Source organism: Arthrobotrys flagrans (genome assembly GCF_004000055.1).
Source record: "Arthrobotrys flagrans strain CBS H-5679 chromosome Unknown unitig_8, whole genome shotgun sequence".
Taxonomy (NCBI): domain Eukaryota; kingdom Fungi; phylum Ascomycota; class Orbiliomycetes; order Orbiliales; family Orbiliaceae; genus Arthrobotrys; species Arthrobotrys flagrans.
In genome coordinates this window covers 635167-654899 of record NW_027137553.1, presented here as the reverse complement: position 1 = coordinate 654899, position 19733 = coordinate 635167, and the positions used below count along the sequence as shown (strand labels likewise).

At 46.4% G+C, this 19733-nt stretch overlaps 8 protein-coding genes across 8 annotated transcripts; 6 read left to right on the top strand and 2 right to left on the bottom strand.

Moving 5' to 3' along the window:
* Positions 1-348: 348 nt before the first annotated feature.
* Positions 349-627, top strand: DFL_006694 (mitochondrial 54S ribosomal protein uL30m; the record flags this gene model as incomplete). The annotated part of the gene is made up of 1 exon (XM_067636161.1): positions 349-627. One exon carries the CDS (start codon positions 349-351, stop codon positions 625-627), a length of 279 nt encoding a protein of 92 aa, XP_067487806.1.
* An 835-nt stretch (positions 628-1462) lies between these two features.
* DFL_006693 (uncharacterized protein) lies at positions 1463-3349 on the top strand (the record flags this gene model as incomplete). Its single annotated transcript, XM_067636160.1, has 5 exons — positions 1463-1554; positions 1608-1904; positions 1959-2273; positions 2329-2684; positions 2748-3349. 5 exons carry the CDS (start codon positions 1463-1465, stop codon positions 3347-3349), a joined length of 1662 nt encoding a protein of 553 aa, XP_067487805.1.
* A 3537-nt stretch (positions 3350-6886) lies between these two features.
* Positions 6887-7796, top strand: DFL_006692 (uncharacterized protein; the record flags this gene model as incomplete). Its single annotated transcript, XM_067636159.1, has 3 exons — positions 6887-7361; positions 7644-7682; positions 7762-7796. 3 exons carry the CDS (start codon positions 6887-6889, stop codon positions 7794-7796), a joined length of 549 nt encoding a protein of 182 aa, XP_067487804.1.
* A 2891-nt stretch (positions 7797-10687) lies between these two features.
* On the top strand, positions 10688-12117 carry DFL_006691 (uncharacterized protein; the record flags this gene model as incomplete). The annotated part of the gene is made up of 3 exons (XM_067636158.1): positions 10688-10929; positions 10990-11917; positions 11977-12117. 3 exons carry the CDS (start codon positions 10688-10690, stop codon positions 12115-12117), a joined length of 1311 nt encoding a protein of 436 aa, XP_067487803.1.
* Positions 12118-13633: 1516 nt separating this feature from the next.
* DFL_006690 (uncharacterized protein) lies at positions 13634-14901 on the bottom strand (the record flags this gene model as incomplete). Its single annotated transcript, XM_067636157.1, has 6 exons — positions 13634-13786; positions 13852-13944; positions 14016-14190; positions 14309-14609; positions 14686-14812; positions 14875-14901. The coding sequence occupies 6 exons, from the start codon at positions 14899-14901 to the stop codon at positions 13634-13636; spliced, it is 876 nt and encodes a 291-aa protein (XP_067487802.1).
* Positions 14902-15148: 247 nt separating this feature from the next.
* Positions 15149-15811, top strand: DFL_006689 (uncharacterized protein; the record flags this gene model as incomplete). Its single annotated transcript, XM_067636155.1, has 1 exon — positions 15149-15811. The coding sequence occupies one exon, from the start codon at positions 15149-15151 to the stop codon at positions 15809-15811; it is 663 nt and encodes a 220-aa protein (XP_067487801.1).
* A 214-nt stretch (positions 15812-16025) lies between these two features.
* DFL_006688 (uncharacterized protein) lies at positions 16026-17058 on the bottom strand (the record flags this gene model as incomplete). Its single annotated transcript, XM_067636154.1, has 3 exons — positions 16026-16322; positions 16396-16950; positions 17020-17058. 3 exons carry the CDS (start codon positions 17056-17058, stop codon positions 16026-16028), a joined length of 891 nt encoding a protein of 296 aa, XP_067487800.1.
* A 1004-nt stretch (positions 17059-18062) lies between these two features.
* On the top strand, positions 18063-19089 carry DFL_006687 (uncharacterized protein; the record flags this gene model as incomplete). The annotated part of the gene is made up of 5 exons (XM_067636153.1): positions 18063-18078; positions 18174-18205; positions 18291-18452; positions 18895-18989; positions 19065-19089. 5 exons carry the CDS (start codon positions 18063-18065, stop codon positions 19087-19089), a joined length of 330 nt encoding a protein of 109 aa, XP_067487799.1.
* Positions 19090-19733: the final 644 nt, after the last annotated feature.

Sequence of the window (19733 nt, the reverse complement as noted above, 5' to 3'; positions counted from 1 at the left end):
GGAGGTTAGTTGAATTGGTGGTCTTCGAGGGGCAGCAGCTATTCACGGAAACCCGAACCGAAAATCTTCAATTTGATTCCCCTCCGAGTCAACAACCAAAATTAAATCATCTACCACGATCAAAATACAATTATAGAACCCCATCGACAGGCCACGACACGGCCAAAAGAGGCAGCGGAGGGTCGGATCGGATCATGAGAATATAGCGATTCACGACAATTTGGTGTTTCTACGTTCTTGGCGACTACGATATCCCAAGCAGAAGAGGTCAAAAAATCTTTTCTAACAGCGAAAACAACGACTCCCAGACCACATCTATCGATTCAATTACAAAAGAAAACCGCCACAATGTCGTTCTTCAAAGTCACTCTCATCCGATCGAGCATCGGTATGCCACACAAGAAAGTCGGAGTCCTAAAAGCCCTCGGTCTACGAAAACGAATGCGAACGGTCTTCCACAAGATCACACCGGCGACGGCGGGTCAGTTGATGAAGGTCAAGGAACTGATAGCTTTGTCGACGACGGATAAGAAATTGACGAGACGAGAGATGCATGAGAAACGACAACCGCCGCCTGGGTTTGTGGTCGAGAAGTCGAAGTTTTTGCGATCGGAGGAGTCGTCGTGAGGTTCGGGAATGAATGGTCACTAGGTTAGGGTCATTATGGCCTATCAAGATGAAGTCTGTGATATATCGATTCTGTCTGCCTGTTGGACTATACACACATTGAGACTTACCGGAGATTTGACGTCAATTGGGTCATTTGAGCCGGCAAAAATCATATATCGGGTAGCGCCCGTATTAAGTCGTCGCTGGGAAATACCACCGGATGGATATGATACGACCTGACGTATTACCCAACCTGTACATACTTCGTACAAACTTCTTATTCTTGCCAACCGTGAGTGAGAGCTCCGGAGGGAGTGTCGACATGTCTTATAATTGGCCTGCAGTCTGTACATACATAATACATGCTTCTTCTATACTACTTCCCAGAGAGGAACTATATAAAATGGAATATAATAGGTCAATCAAATTACTAATATCTGAATAACTGCCATGCGCATGCCTCAACAAACTACCCCACGATCGATGGATACGTCGTAATGGATAAAATACCGGGGTCCAGATAGCGTGCAGGTCGTATCAGATTTCCACAAGTTTGAGGGCCAATACGAAAGCAGGGAGGCGGCCGTGGCCAAGACCTATCCCATGCCTCGGTCCAGCCTAGCTGCTTGAGTAATTGACATCAGTCGCAATTTCCTCCTGCTAAAACCGTCAAAACTTCTTCACTCGTTGCAGATAAATATAAAAGACTAGTTGGAAGCTGTCTTCGGACAGCTGCGGTTGATTCTGTTCTGTTCTCGAGGCCAGTTTCTATTTATGACATGACCTCCGTACTTTGATTTCCATCTTCCTCACAGCTTCCGGTTTTCTACTGTCTACTTAACAATAATCCATAATGTCTTCGCGCGTACCGGTCTCCTTGAGGGACACCTTCAACATCCAGAAAGCAAACCCCAGGAATCAGGCCTTGTTGTTTAACATCGGAGTGTACGCAGTTCCCATATTTTTCTGTTTCATTTCGGGCGCTAATTTGAGGGTAGCATCCGGAATATCGTCTTCATCTACTTCATCCTACGCTGGTCTTCAAAGGCCGCCCGCCAAATACGTGGCTATGGAATAATCGGCACTATCGTCATTCTCTACAATTACCTCCGAAGCACGGCATATGGCATAATACTGCGGGCACCCGGCGTGAAGGGCAAAGTCAAAGTACAGCTCGATGAGGCAACGGCGAAATTGGAGGAGAAGATGGTGGTCCGAGACCCCAATCTTGTCCGCCACTTAGCTCTACCGAAAAATGGTATAGATGCGGATAAAATCAGGGAAGAACTGACAAAGTAGGTTATCCTGAAGCTATGCATTGGTGTAACGGTGCTAATAGCATTTATCAGATTGGCCGATTTGAAGCATGCCAATTGGGAGACCGGTCAGGTATCCGGCGCAGTATACCACGGTGGGAAGGAACTTCTCGATTTGCAGACCGATTGTATGAGAATGTTCTCCGTTAGCAATCCTCTGCATCCCGATGTATTCCCCGGTGTTAGAAAGATGGAAGCCGAAGTCGTCGCCATGGTTCTGTCCATGTTCAATGCACCACCCGGAGGTGCCGGTGTCACGACCAGCGGTGGAACCGAGTCCATCTTGATGGCTTGCTTGTCTGCGAGGAATAAGGCATATGTCGAGAAAGGCGTAACCGAACCGGAAATGTGAGTACGATCCTGCGAGATATCGTTTATCTGCACATAGCTAACAAGTATATAGTATCATACCCAAAACCGCTCACGCAGCCTTCGACAAGGCCGGTTACTACTTCAAGATGAAGGTTCACCACGTCGACATCGACCCAGTCACCTACAAGGTAGACCTCAAGCGTGTCGCCAGACTAATCAACTATAACACCGTCCTCCTCGTCGGATCCGCCCCCAACTTCCCCCATGGTATAATCGACGATATCCAAGGTCTCAGCCGCCTCGCCCTCCGCAAGAAGATCCCACTCCACGTCGATGCCTGCCTTGGCTCCTTCATCGTCCCATTCCTCGAAAAAGCCGGCTTCAAATCCGAACCATTCGACTTCAGACTCAAGGGTGTAACTTCAATCTCCTGTGACACCCACAAATGTACGTTCCCCGAACCTCCTCCAACCCCCGTTGGACCCCCATACTAACCATGTTATGTTACAGACGGCTTCGCCCCCAAAGGCAACTCCACCCTTATCTACCGCAACTCCCAACTCCGTGCCTACCAATACTACATCAACGCCCACTGGACTGGTGGAATCTACGCCTCCCCCAACCTCTCCGGCTCCCGACCAGGCGCCTTAATCGCCGGCTGCTACGCCTCCATGATCTCCATGGGAGAAGCCGGCTACATCTCCTCCGCCCATGCAATCGTAACCTGCGCACAACGTCTAGCCACCGGCATCACAGAAAACCTAACCCCGGACCTCTACGTAATCGGAGAACCCCTCGTTTCAGTCGTAGCTTTCAGCAGCAACACAATTGATATTTATGATATTGCTGATGAACTATCAAAGCTTGGATGGCATTTAAATGCTCTACAGGATCCTCCGGCTGTTCATATGGCTTGTACTACGCTGACGATCAAGAGTGTCGAGACGCTGTTGAAGGATTTGGGAGAAGTAGTGGTTAAGGTTAAGGCTAGAGGGAAGGGGGCTGCTAAAGGTGATACTGCGGCGCTGTATGGTGTTGCGGGGAGTGTGCCGAATCGCAGTGTTATTGGAAGTTTGGCGACGGCGTTTATCGATACTTTGTTCAAGGCTTAAGGGGATAGAGGGGTGGAGTGGGGAGATGTGGGGTTGTAGAAACCGTCATGGATGCAAGTATTATGGAAGAGGTGGGCATTGCGGTTTACCCTCTAATTCGTCGTTTGGAGGCGCTTTTTCTAGGTATTTCTTTTTTTCTTTTTCATATTGTGTATAAAGGATTCATAGGGCATGATAGACGGGAATGAAATCACTTGGCCAAGGATATGACCTCTAGGTTTTACGGCGCAACAAAGGCCATTTTATAATAACGACAAGTTAACTAACCAGGCGTGGCTAAGCTATTTCACAATCCCGAAAGCTTAGATAATCCGATAGGCTATCTTTAGTTGGGTGGCTGCTAGTTGGGTTATATGTTGTAGTATAGCTTTGTATGTGTATGGCGGAAGGGTAGTTGGAGATAGCGGGCGTTGGCCGGATAACTTCAACTAACTTACAATGTATCAACGTATGACTGCGATCTAGTATACCAGTTCCATGGTGTATAACTTAATCTTGTTGGTAGTACTGCCGGACTCCACGAAACAACTCTATGGTTTGGTAAAGATATCCAACATTATATACGACATTTTCAATCGTTAAATCCATTAAACTTCAAAGCCTAGATAAGATCGATATAAGCCGGCGCCCCTTATACTTTAAGCCCCAACTGCATGTTAACCAACATAAATATAGAGTCCCTGGTTTGAAATTTTGGGGACAGAACACCAAGCCATGCATTGTCCGACATTACAGCTTGCGTCGAACATAAAATTTCAAACAGCTGGTGAAACTTCGATTGCATATATCGATATCTAGGGTCATTTTATACGATCGTGCATGCGTGCAATTCGTGGGGTTGAAGGCACAAGCCTACTATGAATCGAAATCCTGGCCTTTAGAATTCAACGGGGGCAACGTCAGATCGGATGGATGTAGTATTTCGAAGCTAGATCCGCCCGTCTTTTAATGTCTAGCTTACCGAGTAGACCCCCCTTCTTTCTATTTCTCTCTATATATACTATATTATAGCCTACCAGATATCAAAGTATATATATTGTCAATACTTAATGATACCAAAACCCTTTGCCCAAAGTTTATCTTAGCGGTGCCATCAAGAGTGGTTATTAACAATGCTTATAGTACGCATTCTCCTATTCTACCATCTTACCGTTGCCACCCTAGCTATCAGACCTAGGAATTCCGTCTCGATCTCGAATATCTCCACCACCGATCTAACTTTAACCAATTACTCCGTCCAAAGAAACGCAGCCTTCGTAAATCCCCTCGTCCAGCGGCTGTAGAATCAGAGCTCAATATCACGAGTGGGCAGTCTTATATCGAGCACGATGCTCGGTATAATATCTATGATGATAGAAGCTGGGTTTTGGGGCAGGCAACGTGGTATGGTAAGATTAGTAGTCCTGCGTCGGCCAAGCTTGATACTCCAGGATCGTTTATGGGTACCTTGGATTGCCGTTGAGGACTAGTGGGCTATCCTTATTGCTAATGTCATGGGAGGAAAACGCGTCGACCCATCGGATATGGCATACTTTACCAACTTTATTGGTGATGACTACCCGTGCTCGAATTTCAAATTCGGTGGGAAAATATGTGCGATACCTTGTCAACGTGCCGAAGGGCAAGCCAAATACTTCCAGAAAGTTCCCATCACGATCGATTTGCCCTTTGGCGGTGGGTTTATTCGAATCCCACCGGATGCTTCTCCAGTTGCCAACATACCAGAAGATTTTGTCCGGGGGAATTCTAGTCGTGATTGTATTCCAGCGAAGGGCGGGCCTTGTGAGTAACCCCCTGCGATCAACTTATTTTGCTACATATGTATCTCCCTTATGGATCGAATCGATATCCCCTACATTACCTAAAAAAGCTAACACCAAACTTACCTACTATCTAGGCGAAGACAGATGCATATCCACCATCCAACCAGCCTAAAAGAATGGGCCAAATTACCACACTAGCTCCGGCAATGGCAATGTTTACGGGCACACGGTTTAGTCAATTGTATTCGCAAAATGGGATGCAGTCAATGGTACCATCAGTCTGTGATAGTATAGGGGAGTTGTTAGGGATCCGGTGTTTAATGTCGGCGAACTTCCGAAGATAAAACTTTCGGATCCTAAGGAGACGCCTGACCCCGATGCCGAAGAGTAGTATTTAAAGACTTTTTGGTTACGAGATGTATACATGCACTGTATTCAGTGATCGAATATCCATGTGGCTGCTGGCAGATTTGGGGTCCACCCCACGAGGCATAGAAGATGGTTGATTTGTAAATTTTATTCGCACAATTTTATGCTGTCTTCTGCGGTTGGGACAAATTGAAGTCTTTTGATATAAAATTGCAATACAGACTTGAAAAGTACTTTCGTTGAGAAGTAGATTGTATGCCAATGGCAAACGTACCATCTAGATTCGAAACCACCATATGGCCATACGATATAGTATGATGACCTCGCAGCATTGCAAATTGAGAATTTATGGGGATACGTACAAAGCTAAAACCCCAACTTCCTCGAATCGCAACATATTCACCCATTAACCACATCCAAAGTATCAAAATACGGCGCCGTCAACTCCGAACCCGACATTTGATAGCCCTCGATCTACTAATATTGATCTAAAAGCCGTGGATTATAAGCTTATCTCCATTGAAAGCGGTAAAATCTGTACACCCTAGATCTAAAGGCTTTCTTCTCATCTTGATACTTTTGGAAAGAGAACTCGCGAGAACATGACCTTATAAAATAAAAAATTTAAACGCGGGAGCACATTTATATATTTCCCCTGCAATAGATTCTTTTTGTGAAAACACCAGAACTTGGTCTGGTTCTATAGGATACATCTGTTGGCCTTGGTTCTCTTTTATCTCTGAAAATTTCAGTATTAAATTTGTCTATTGGGTAGCAGAAGTTCCTAAATCTTAAAGCCAGTTGTAATCCATCGTTCCACGTCGCACAAAGACATCCCTGTCACCGCAACACAAAGCTCTCAAAAATCCAACACCACCAGCACGTCCCAATTTCAGACCATCCATCAGCTCAATCTGTAGTTACCGACTGTTCGGTATCGAGTTCAAGTCCTGGTGGAGCGGTTGAGACTTCAAGCCAACAGACCGCACAGCCGCTCTCTCCTACAAACCGTAGAACCGGGTTTCGTCCCCGTCTAATTCGCAAGCGGATACTTCGTCGTAGAATTTACGATTGGGTCTAGTTATCTATTAATAAAAGTAGATACTTCGTCTTCATTTCTGGGTGATAGGTAATTTACTGCCGGATTTATGTAGAGAAGCTACGAAAGCCGGGTTCGGGTCGGCATCATGGACGAAACAAACCTTCGCCCTCCCCTCCCGGCTCAAGCGGTATCTCCGGTATCCCTGGGATTCAACGCCAAAACATACCGGACATCAAAGTCATCAAGTACAACCAGCACCACCAGTTCAACGAACACCAACTCCACAGAGGAGATTTAGATGGGTCATCACTAGATATTACTAATTGACATTCTCTTACAACGTATTTTAAACCCGGCTCACATATGTTTATTGGGTTTGATTATGAACCTAAGGGGTCGTATAGCGGCGAGTTGCCCGTGGCGGCGATTAATGGGAGTTGGTCTGTTATGCCGGATTCTACTTGGGCTACTGTTGCGGCGGCGAGTGGGAGTGCGAGTGCTACGGATGCGGCTACGGCTACGGCTACAGGATCTGAGTCTACTAGGGGCTCGTCTGCTGGGGATAGTGGGACTGTATCGGCATCTTCTACAGATACTGGGACTGATAGCGGAGTAGCAACAACCGTAGCCACAGCCACGGATTCTGGAAATTCAACACCCGTGACGGCTACTGATACCAGTGATTGGGGATCTGCGACAGCAACAGATAGTACTGATACGGCAGTAAAAAACGCAGCAAATACCCAACTCGTCGTCACAGCGGGGACGGATTCTGTCAAGAAACGAAGTCTTCATAAACGACAAGATTCTGCTTCTTTGCAGTATCCTATCCTTCTTGGTTGGTTCCTTTCTTCCCCTCTCCTCCTTTAATGTTCACAATAATTTCTTTTATTTAAAAAAAATTGGCACCGGGAGCAAAGAAACCCTAATCGACACCGCAACCGTAAAATCAATCTACCACTCCCTCCAAGGCAGCTGTCTAACCGTAAACGGCGCTTTACACAACTGTACCTACCCCTGTTCGTTCAGCTACACAAATTTTGCAATTACCCCGCATCGATCGGTTTACCACGGGGACAAACTACTATTCCTGTTGATGTAACTCAATTCTCGAGTGAAGTTTATGATGGTTGTCATCCGGAGAGTGGGGTTGGTAGTTGTAAGTTTCTTCTAAATTTTTAAATTTTTTTTTTAAAAAAAAAAAATGTGGGAATGGCGGGTACTAATTGTGGGGATAGGTTCATCAACGTGTGGAGGGTTGATACAGGCCTAGAAACCGGGAAGGAGTATTATATCTATGGGACGTCGGTGTTTAAATCTGCGTTTTTCAAGTGAGATACTTCTGGGAATGGGGCGATAGGGATGGCGCCGTATGCTGCGAGAGGAGGGGGGCCGTGGTATTATAGTTGATCTTTTACATCGTATAGTAGAGTATAACAATGTTTTTGAGGAGTCTTGGGGTTATTTCTTGGATAGTTGCTATATAAGGGTTTTTGTTGTTTGGAGAGGAGTTGAAACGGTTCATGGAGGTACGATTTTGTTATCATAGGTATAGAGCTCTGGATCGATGACATGCAAACCAAGTACCTACTCAAGTAGGTGATATCGATAGATAAAAATAGCCATTCTTTTATATTTTGGAAGAAGATTCTCAATCTATAAGCTACCTAGGTAGTGAAAATCAGGTTTGAACATCCATCTTATAATATACGAAACAGGTGAGCAACTCGAGACTTGTCTATGTGCTCTCATACGGATCTATAGCCAAAGAAATCGATATTTAATATAAATGGATAGAGATACCCCCAGGGGGCGGCTTAGACCGTTTACATTGATAATGAAATTCAATCCAAATCTGGGGAAACAGCAGCTGATATTCATCATCACGATCCCGAAATATACCTTGAAGGTAATAATCAAAGATCGTGATCACGCACAAGGCTTGACATGTCGGTCTGCCTCGGGAAGCCTAATGCAGTGTATTCCTTCCCGCCCCTTCTTGGTTTCTTTTTTACTTCTTGTGACCATATTCCTCGACATCCATAGTCAGAAAATATATCATACATTCGATGCAAGGTACCAAGATATTATGCAAGAGAGCACTCAGCCCTGTCATCAACGTGAAGTCCACAGGTGACAACACAAATCACGAATTTACTTTTACTTTTCCCGCTTTTTGGTATAATCCCTGTTTCTGGTAGCGCAAGCCAAAAAAAAGTGAGCGCAGTGCAGTGCGGTTGCATGGGATGGGACCAGTAAGAAAGACCTAAACCTTTCGCGGGAAGGAACTTGTGATTACGGTCTGGACAAAACTGAGGCGAGTGGGGAAAGGAAAGACACTTTATGGCTGAAAGAAAAGATTTAGGAGATGAGATGGGTGCTATCGATAGGAAGAGAAGAGCTCGGTCTTTTTTCTTTCACGATACGTTGAGTTTGAGGAGAGGGATGATATGTATGAGGTCATGCATTCCTTTGCCCGAAAGAATGATTTTAGCGAATTCCGTTCGAATTCCTGCGACGAGGACTTGTCGAATGGCGTGTACATGATCTGTGGACATGACGTCCTTCTGTTTTAGACTTTTGCGACTTTTGAGTTTTTCTTTCTCATACATAGGTGTAACGGGTTCCTCACGGTTCCGATGTTTAGTATGATTATAATTATCGAAGCTAGAGAAATTTAAAGGCCTTGATGGTTTTGAAATGAGATGGTATCAAGTGACGATAGCATGAGAATGCCATTCGATCTATCGGAAACTGGCTTCTCCACCAGCGGTCTTTTGGAGCTCCAGATATCCCCCAGCCCTCCGCAGTAGGCAGCCGATATCGCGACCTTCACAAAGAATTGAACTAAACTAACCAAAAAAAAAAACAAAAAAAAAACACGATGGGCCTGGAAAAAATGAGGGGGGTGGAGAGGGAGGGGGTGGGAAGGGAAGGATGCTAACGAAGCGGAAAACGAAAAGGAAAGCGCGCGAGGGAATCAGGCGATTCGTGGAGTGATACTAGTGCTAAATGATCAATGACCTGGGAAAGTAACCATGTTCCCACATATCTTGGCTTACAGCTATGCTCCCCTGCTCTTTTGATGTTCCGGAAAGCGGCAAAAGGTAATCATATCGCAAGTCAGCCAGAGAAGGAGAAATCTGGTAGCGTGATAGGTGGCTATGGGCTTGCATTGGCGATTAACTGCGCTGCAGCGATTAACCAGGCTTGGTACTGAATTAATGTCTTGAGTACTTACTCCTCTGTTATGTAAAAGGATATAAGACTTGAAACAGTTGGTATGCTTTCTGTTGTAACCTTTTTTGCTTTCCGAAAGTTGATACACAGTCGACAGGTATTCGTACCGGTAAGAATCTCTTCTCCTTCTTATAATATATTCTATATGGCATGTACCCTGTGGGGTTAAAATGCACGATCTTGTGACTTCTGGTTTTCTTGTTATGCATGTTGGCGACCCGTATTCGCTGTGCTAGAAGAGAGGGCTGGCGAAGGACTGGCGAAGTATTTGCGGGGAAACAGCTGCATCTGGCTGCACAATAGAAAAGAATAAAAGGAGTCTCGAACCTCCACCTTCTAACATTTTGTTTTAAGATGATTCCCCGCTCTTTTGTTTAAATTCCTCACCATCGTCTGGTTATAGATTTGATATCCACCGGAGTTATCGAATCAAGACTCGCATCGCACGGCCCGTCGCTGGTTTTTGCTGGTTGCCTGACAAGCCGAACGGGACGAGACAAGTCAACTCGGAACAAGCCGACTTGCAGGTTCCCATCTTTTATTTCATCTCATTCTGAACTTCATCCCTCCCTTGTTTTCCTGTTTTCTTCCTCCATGGCGCTGTAGTATTTATTATATATCATCATATCCTTCAAAGTTGATCGGAAAGGTAGCTGGCTGGACCGATCCTTGGCTAACTTCCCCGACAGTCCATCGATACCTACAACGATCCTCCCTCTGCTCAGGCCAGCCAGGAATTAATTATTTCGGCTTGCCTGGGACTTCCAATTATCACCTAGCTCTCTCAGCTTTGTCGACGATAATATTAATACCGACAAGGTCTACAAAAGGGTTTTCCGATAGTTCATTTTGGAGAGCTTGACAAGAGCCGCAGCTGGTTTTCTTCTTTTGTCTTCTGGTTTTTCCTCTTTTTCCTCTCTCAGGATGCTTCGTCCCACCACAACCACAGAAATCTCTCCTCCCTCGGCTCCAAAGGACATCGCCTCCCCCAAACCCCGTTCTTCATCGCCCAGAACCCGCCGAACCCCGTCCTTCCTCTTCGACTCGCCTCCTTCCGCTCCCCTGGCCCCTGCAACCTCAAACGCGACCGCTACCTCCACCTCAAAACCTACCAAATCAAAAAACAACAAGGATAACATCCTTTCCTCACCTCAATCGCCCAGAAGGTCTTTCTTCCCCCCTCCCTCGAAATCAAGCTTCAGTAGTGCCAACAGTGGTGGTGGTAGCGGTGGATTTGCCGGTGGAATCTTTTCATTATCTTCGCTGCTCGCTCGTATGCCAAGCGCTGCTTCCATAGTCCCTGTGCTCTCATCATCTCACCACCCCGACCTCCCAAACAACCACTCCTCAAACACTCCTACCAATTCCCAAACCTCCAGGAAAATGGCAGGCGGCTCTTCCAAGGATAAGCCTTCCGAACCTTCAAGAATGACGGCAGCTGAGAAGCAAGAAGCTGTTAGGAATGCACAAGCGATACTAGCATCCGTCAGGAAGGACTGGGAATGGGCCGAGGAATTGAGAGAGAGCAAACGACGAAGAATGGCGGGTGCCACGGCTGCTTCGCCAACCACCAGTACCAGCCTACCATCCATCCAATCGGACGAACAGGAAGATACCGAAGACGAGGACGAAAGAGAATACCGGTCGCGTGACGAGTCCGACACCGACGACGGCAAACAATCCGGTTCTATGAAATCCGTCAAAAGCGTCTATCCTGATGACGAACCTAGATCCTCCTACCGATTCCACGATCCAACCGCCATCGGTGGCTCCAAGCTCACAAGGGAAGAACGAAAAGCCCGTCGCAAGAAGGACCTCGAAGAAGAAATGAAATGGAACGAAGGTCTCCGTATCTGGATCGAACGTCGAGACCTCTGGACCCAAGCCGATAAGAAAGGCCGTGTCCCGATAGGAAAATCCAAATTTGAAGATGTCAGTAACGTTAACCCATCGGATTTGGATGCCATGAGATTTCAAAATGGCTTTAGCTATCGTGCCAAATGGAAGAACGAGCTGCTGACTCTGACTCCTAATTATGCGAGGTATCAGAATCCATTTTACGACGCTGTTGTTCCAGATGCGTATCCACAATTATACCAACGGATTATCATTAAGAGTAATACTCCGACCATCCCGATCAACCTGCAGCATATGGTATATACCCCTCCCCCTTCTTTCTCTCCTACGAGGTATCTCAGCTAACATTGCTGCAGACGAACGCATTAATAGAAGGATGGAAAGCAGACGGCCAATGGCCACCGAAACCCTCACGTCCGGAAGCCTCAATCACCAAAAAGAAAACCGCCAGCGTCGGCGAGAGCATGGTCAAGAGGGTTTTCGGAATCGGTCGGTGACAGTTGGAGCAAAAGAAGCAGCCGCAACAGCAAAAGAAGAAGCAAAAAAGAAAGAAGCCAGCAATATCATCTAAGCTCTAATTTTCCCCCTCTTCGAACGAAGTAGCGAAGGGGAATGATTAAAGGAGGGTGTTTGTATTTTTTGTTCCGCCGCCTGTCTTACTAGCGGGTCATTTCTCTCTCTTTCTCTTTACGTCAGCGTCATCTTCTTTTCGGGGGGTCCTTTTTGCGATTCACGCTTATATACCCCGGGTGCTTCTTACGTTATTATCCCCCTCCCTCCTCCTCCTCCTCCTCCTCAACATCGAATCACGACGGCGCAATAACGGCAGGTATGGTTGTATTGCTTGCTTTACACTTTTTACATATGTATTATGATCTTTTTTCGTGGATTCGCCGCTTTTTTTTTCATCCACCGTTTTTATTTCAATACAGCGAGCAGGCCGGACCGGGTTTATTGAATTAATCGGTATAGGGACGGTGGTGTTATACGGTCTTTTCATTCCCTGGGCTTTTCTCTCTCTGTCTCTTTACCTTTTTTTTTTGACTACGACGACATCTCATCTCAGACTTTGTCTTTAGAGACATACATGCACGAACGAAGTGTATATCAGCTGGTCAGGCCGACTTTGGTCTCGGGAGCAACTATACCCCTTCCTATTACAGTCGAAGGAAGGGTGGGTTATCAGTTTAGCTGAAGAAGAATAATCAACAAAGAAAAGCATTTTTTTGATCGGTATGATTCGTTCGGTAGATACCTTATTGTAAAAGAGGCGTCTCCGTATGTTTCCTCCTATAGCTACTTGTAAAACTATAGCCATCGGAGACGATGAGCCGTCAACCACGTACCAGGGCGCATGTTATCTCATGCACATGATCGATCCTAGATTCCTACGACGTTGGCTACATTATAATGGAATAGATCGGGATTACGGATCGGAATCGGATTGTCTTGTCGGCGGGACCCATCCCGCGGCGAAATGGAGTCATATCGGGCTTGCAGGATATGCAACGGCTACGGACATACCCGGGTCGACACCATCGATACGATCCCCAGGCCGGGTAGTTAGGTTGAAATCCAGCCTCACATACAAGCCGTCGGGATACAAGTCATGAAATTTATCATAGAAAAAAAAAGACGATACATTCTTCTAATGGCGGACCGAAAAGGGAAAGGTGTGAGCATTTGTAGTCTCGAGAATACATCTACTCCAGAATCCCTAGATCTCGACTTCATAAAAGCAGAATCCAATTCAAAGCAAAAATTGTATAAGCCTACACATCAAACAGAAAAATGCTGCATCAAGCAAAGAAACGTCCATAGAAAGACTACATGAAAATGAAAAACAGAGCTCCGATAAGCTTCACAACAATACATAGAAAAGAAAAAGAAGAAAAAAAAAGACCAGATAATCGCAAACTCCGCAGGACCTTTGTTGTACCCAGTTCAAAGCTTGTATCGTTTCAAAAAAAAAAAAAAATACTCCCCAAGTTTTCATATCCTCGTTGTCATCTTCTAAGTCAAGTCTTCACCGGCTTCTTCGATGCTCTTCTGTGTTTTGGCGAGTATGTCGAGTTTCCAGTTGTCTAGTGGGTACCTTTCTTTGTATTGCATCACGTTGTTGAAGAAACCTTGTGGGTCGCCGTTTTCGACGCATTCGAGGAGGTTCTGGGGGCGATAAGATGTTAGCATCACTTTGCGGTGTAGATAGAATGTGAAGGGAGGAAGTATACCTTCAAGAACAAGCATTCCATGGATGGTGGACTGAACGCCGCGTCGAGAGCAGGATATTGTCCCTCAAGTGCCCTTTTAGCAGCCACAACATCCTACGCACCACTCGTCAGCACACCCGAAAACTACGCCACTACCTGCGTCATCGGGAAGATGTGGCTCGTACCTTCGAGGCCAAATGGCAAAGTGCAGCCTTGAACAGATATTCCTTAACGCTCCATTTCATGAGATTATTGTTGACCGACACTTCAGCGATTCTTTCATAATGATTGATCGCTCGGTGGTAGTCTCCCGTCTCAGCTGATATATCCGCGGCTCTGATGTAGCATTTATTCGCTAGTCTATTGTTCCCCGAGGTTTTGTGTTAGCCGCCCATGTCCTCACGGGATAAATGACGTTTCCCCCGCATCCCCATTCCCACTTCCAACGAACAGAATAACAAAAGGGAAAAAACCTTACGCCTCAGCATTATCGTTACTAAACCACTCTCCAGCCTTCTCATATTCCTTTATAGCCTGTGGTTTCGTAGCAGGATCTGTTTCCAAATGTTCCGCGAGGGTCTGTTTCTGTGTTGCCGCTCGTCGAACGTTGGTGAGGGCGTAGTGTTCGATAGCTTGGCTTAGGGTCCTCGCGGCGTCAGCTGGGTTTGTCTTTTTGTAGGATTTGAAGGCTTCGGTGAGGTAGTTTGCGGCGTCGTTGGGTTCGTTGATGGATTTGCTTAATGCTGCAGCCTTTTCGAAGGCGGCGCCGGCTTCGGAGCCTGGATGGTTATGTAGGAATCATGTCAGATGGGGGGATTATGATAGACGGAGTTCGAGTATTTGGGGGCGAAAGACCTTGACCGGATGTTCGAAAGGCATTCGCGGCTTGAGCGTATAATTCGATGGCCTGTTCGAGCTTATCCTGCTTGCTGGCACCGAACCAGCTGAAGCCACCTGCTGATGCAGCTTCCTGCTTTTGTGCCTGTGATTTAATTCGTCAGTTTTAAGAGAGGTGAAACGGTATACGATGATAGGAAGACGTACTTGGGCGAGAAGACTTCGGCCGTCCATGGTGGATGTTACAATGTTGGAAATGTCGGTACGATGAGGATGACGGGGTTAACTTGCTAGTGGTTGGTTATAGGCGGGATGGGACGTAGTCCGTGGTGGGGAGCCATTGCTGGGGGTCTTGGCGTGATGACATTGGCTGGTTCGGTCGCTATCGATTGCTGTTCACGTCCGACAACGCGGTTTTTACAACGTTTCAAATTTTAGTTGTCGAGGTTTTTGAATATCATTCTTCGATATCACGGGCATCATGAGTATCCGACGGTCGACGGTTAGGTTATTCTCCACGGCCGTCCGTCGGTTACAGCAAGATACGATACCGGAATGGAAACCAATCAAGAAACGTCCGAGATATACCCCATCAGAGGAGTCTTTAGCATACGTCCAAGCCATCCTCGAGAAACCGACCTGGTCAATAACAGAACTCCTACCGCCCAGTCATCTAAAAAGTACCTCGAACAGTCCACCGCTAGATCCAAGAGACATGGTAACCCCGGAAAAACTCAGACACCTCCTCAGACTCTCTGCACTACCTATGCCAAAGGACCAGAAGGAAGAAGACGAAATGATCAAGGATTTGAACGATCAGCTTTATTTTGTGAATAAGATTAAAGAAGTGGATGTTACCGGTGTGGAGCCGTTGGTGGCGATTAGAGATGAGAGTCGGGAGAAGGGGGTTACGTTGGAAGATGTTATAAAGGCGGAGAAGGAGGTGGAAGGGTTTGGACCTATGGGGGGTGAGACGTGGGATCCGCTGAAGCAGGCGAAGAGTAAACTTGGGAGGTACTTTGTGGTCGAAGGGGAGATGGGTGAAGGGCCGACTGTTGATGATGAGGTGATGGTTAGTGCTGGGGAGGTTAAGAAGGTGAATTCTTTGGATACGGTGGAAATTACGGGGACGGGGACTAGATAGCTTCGTCTAAGACCTAGCATTCTTTTACGGGTTATTGCTGGGAGAGAAGCGCGAGCGGCATTTGGGATTCGAAATTTCATCACATTTCGCCTTTTACGACCATTCGGTACTCGCTGAATGCTTTTCAGATAATACAGCTTCTTCGTGTCCTCACAACCCCGTTTTTCCTCCTTTCCACCATGCAATTTCAGGCCTAAGACATATCTTATCGCACTCAAGGCGAACCCCACACACCTCCGCCATTGATTGCGCCGTGGTGACTGCTTCTGCCGTGATCCCTTGGCAATAACCTAGTCTCGGGCAATAACCCCGTTCTCTCATCCACGCCGTTTTCAATAGCCGACACGTTGGTTGTAATATGTGGCGGTGCTGCCTCCTCTTCCTCCGGCTCCTCGTAATCGTCGTTGAGATTCTCGATAGCGCGAGGATGATTGTACTCGTTATAATCCTGTTTCGCGAACCATCTCTCAGCAAACTTCGGGCGGCCCACGACAATCATCAAGAAAGCGAACTACACCAGGCGAATTTCTGTTAGTGATTCATCGCTACTGTTTTTATAATCAAGTTGAATAGAAAGGGATTACCTTTAGAAGCAACGTCAAGGCTGCAGCCGCCACAACCATCCCCATAGCAAGCTTCAATTCACCCTCCAAAAACGGAGCACAAGGTAAACTGCGTCCCAGCGCCTGAGCACAAGTACCCGCCGGAACTTCAGGTTTCTTCTCTCCCTTCCGGGGGCCCTTATAGAACGGAAACGGCATTTCCGTCACCTTTCCAAATCCACAACATTGGAAAATATCTTGCACGCCCTGAATCGCATTTTTGTCGTGGGCGGAATACCATGCTTGCCAAGTATCTCGAAGCTGACATTTCGATTCCCCTGCCAGATATGGGGCGCCGAGTGCTATCATCACTGTTGGTAGGAGGAGGAGGGCCAAGTTAATGGCGAGATGAAACGGCGGAAGTGGACGTTTGGACGTCTTTCGCGAGGTTGAGAGGCTACGGCTTGCACTGTAGGTAGCAAAGAAATCCGAGGGTCCCAGTAATGTTGTGATTATTGGGAGCGCGGCGAATGGTAATCTGTATTTTGATACAGTGTACCAGGCGAAGGCTCCCAGGCCGCACACCGCGATGAATATCTGGTAGGTCCGTTAGTTAGACACATATACTGTTGGTATTATACGTTGGAGGGGATTAATAGTATATACCGCGGCCGCTATGGAAAACAGGGGCCTTGGTACTCTCATTTTGCCTCCTGTTCCTAGCCTTGATGGTGTCGGAAGTTGATTCGGGGGTATCTCTATGTTTTATATCCGGTCGCAGGTCATAATATCAATCGATTGATTACGTGTAATTGCTGTCGTCCCCCTCCCCGAGCGTAGTATTATTGATTCCAACGTGGTTGTATTAGAAAGTCGAGGGGGAGAGAGTTTTTAAGAATATTTTAGATTTTTGAAGGCGCCGGTGGAGCTTTTTGTAGAAGTCCCAAATATTGCCTGAAGTTCTGACGTTAAACGCCTACATTCCGTCACAAGCGGGTTTTTAGTGCACGTTTGCAATGCCTGGCCCTGCATTTGACGCGGCATTGGAATTGACGCCTGACGTCGCTGCAGTGCGTAACAAAATACCACGTTCAATCCCTTATACATCACCTCTAGAACTACTGAGTAGTCGGCCTACATGAAATAGATTTAGTCTCGAGATCTTCGATGCCCCACCAGAGATTCCCTAGTTAATCCAAGCAATGGAGCTCAGGTCGCACCTGGTCTCGGTTAGATGGCAAGCGTGGGGTGTTGTAATGGGGATGTCATGATTGGCTGCGCTCCTGCTAACTTTAGAGCCTGGCGGGTGAACCCGGACGAAAGGCCACCCAGAAGGACGTTCTCATGAAGCCCCTTCCGAGTGACGGGCTGACCGATGAGGAAGATGGCCGATACCCAGAGCCTTCAACCCCTTGTCTAGCCTTTAGGTCGTATTAGTTTTTTTTTTTTTTTCTGTTAAGGTAATTTTTCCCATGGCCGACTTACAGTGTAGCAGTAGGAGTGGTTTAACTATTTTAAATTTTTTTTTTTTTTTTAAACCACCCCCATTTAAAACTGACCGGACGGCTTTCTTCCTCTTATCCTTCTTCCTCGTAAATTCACTCATCCATAAACCAAAAAAATCATCCTCACAACGAACGTCTTTGCGACACTCTCTTTAAAAGTCCTTTCTAGTCTTTTTTGACTTTTTGATTATATTTTAGATCAATATGCCTTTCGCTCCAGGTATGCACTACGCTTTGGGCTGTTCTCGACGGGAAGAAGGAGGGACGACAAGACAAGAGACAGACGGCTGACAAGATCAATTGCTACACTTGCAGGTAACGAGAAGGCCGGTGAGAAGCTGTTCAAGGTATGCTCATTCCACCATTGCCGTTGCCGTCGACCTCGAACAGTGGAGGAACGAGAAGAAAAGGCTGACATGAATATTCCCGTAGACCCGTTGCGCTTCGTGCCACACCGTCGAGAAGGGTGGTTCGTCGAAGACCGGTCCGAATCTCCACGGTCTCTTCGGCAGAATATCTGGTCAAGGCACGGACGCCTTCAGCTACTCCGATGCCAGCAAGAAGGCTGCCGTCAAGTGGGAAGAGGGTACTCTCGTAAGTTGAAAATAATTTCAATCCGTTGCATTTCTTGCCCCTCCATTCTCGACCGTGCCTGTTCTGCACGCTGCCACAACCGTCCGAATTCACCTAGATTACTACGAAGAAATACACACAAATAGCGACCATGGAGGCCGATAGCCTCACATCACACCATTCCAGCGGTAAAGCCGGCTTGTCGAAGCCGGATTACCCTGCGTTAAGGATGACGTCGATAGGCTCTTTGTGTCTGCGTCGCAAACAAATTTTTTTTTTTTTTTTGCCGTGGCTTTTTTGGCCGACTTGCACAACCCAGTCGCAGAGGCCAAACGGGGCAGCAGGGTTGTCAAACAGTACAGCATGACAGGCACTAGCACTGTATCTGAGTTTTTGAGGAACTGTTATCAGATTAATCGTGGAAACCGGATTTGCTAACGTTTATTGCTTCATTTTTTGCCAGTTCGATTACCTTGAGAACCCAAAGAAGTTCATGCCCGGTACCAAGATGGCCTTCGGTGGTCTCAAGAAGGACAAGGACAGGAACGACTTGATCTCGTATGCAATCTCCGTTACCTCTTCTTATTTCATGCGAATCTTCGGATACTAATAATGTCTTTTTAATTTCTACAGTTTCCTCAAGAGCAGCACCGCCTGAACGCCCTAATGAATCATGAATGACTGTCCAGACGTCTTTACGCTCTGTTTCTCTTTTTCCTTTGTGATCGAAATAATTAGAACACTCTCCTCTCTCAAACCCCACAATCTCACGCACCCGCCAGCCTCGTTTGGTTTGTCCGGTGCAAAGCCCGCTTCGTCTTGGGTTGCTGGTCGAAATATTGTGCGATCAGTCTCCAAAGAAGGAAGCTTACCAAATCATTTGTACAGAAATACCCCCCTCTGCCTTCGGCCACGACAGAAACTCCCCTTCCTATTTGTCTTTTTGAGCTTTTTTCTTCATTCCGTCATAGAGAAAATAATGCCGGTGGGGGGAAGGAAAGCAGTTGAGAGAAAGAGAAGGAATATGGTGGTTGGATGTCGGTGACCTTCTTCGCCTTGAACTCTTTTATTATATTAATTCGTTGGGAATTCTCGTTACCAGCCGTAGAGTGTAAAATAGACAAAAATTTTTCGTTCCTCTCTTCTTTTTTTATTCATTTGCTCACTTTTCTCGGCTCACATTTTTGAAGCTACTAACTATTGCACCTCTTCTTTCTCTTCTTTTTTTTTATGGTGTTATCGTGACAATATCGATATGAATTCGAAAGCCGAAAATTTTGGTAGAGCTGATTCCTTCATTTT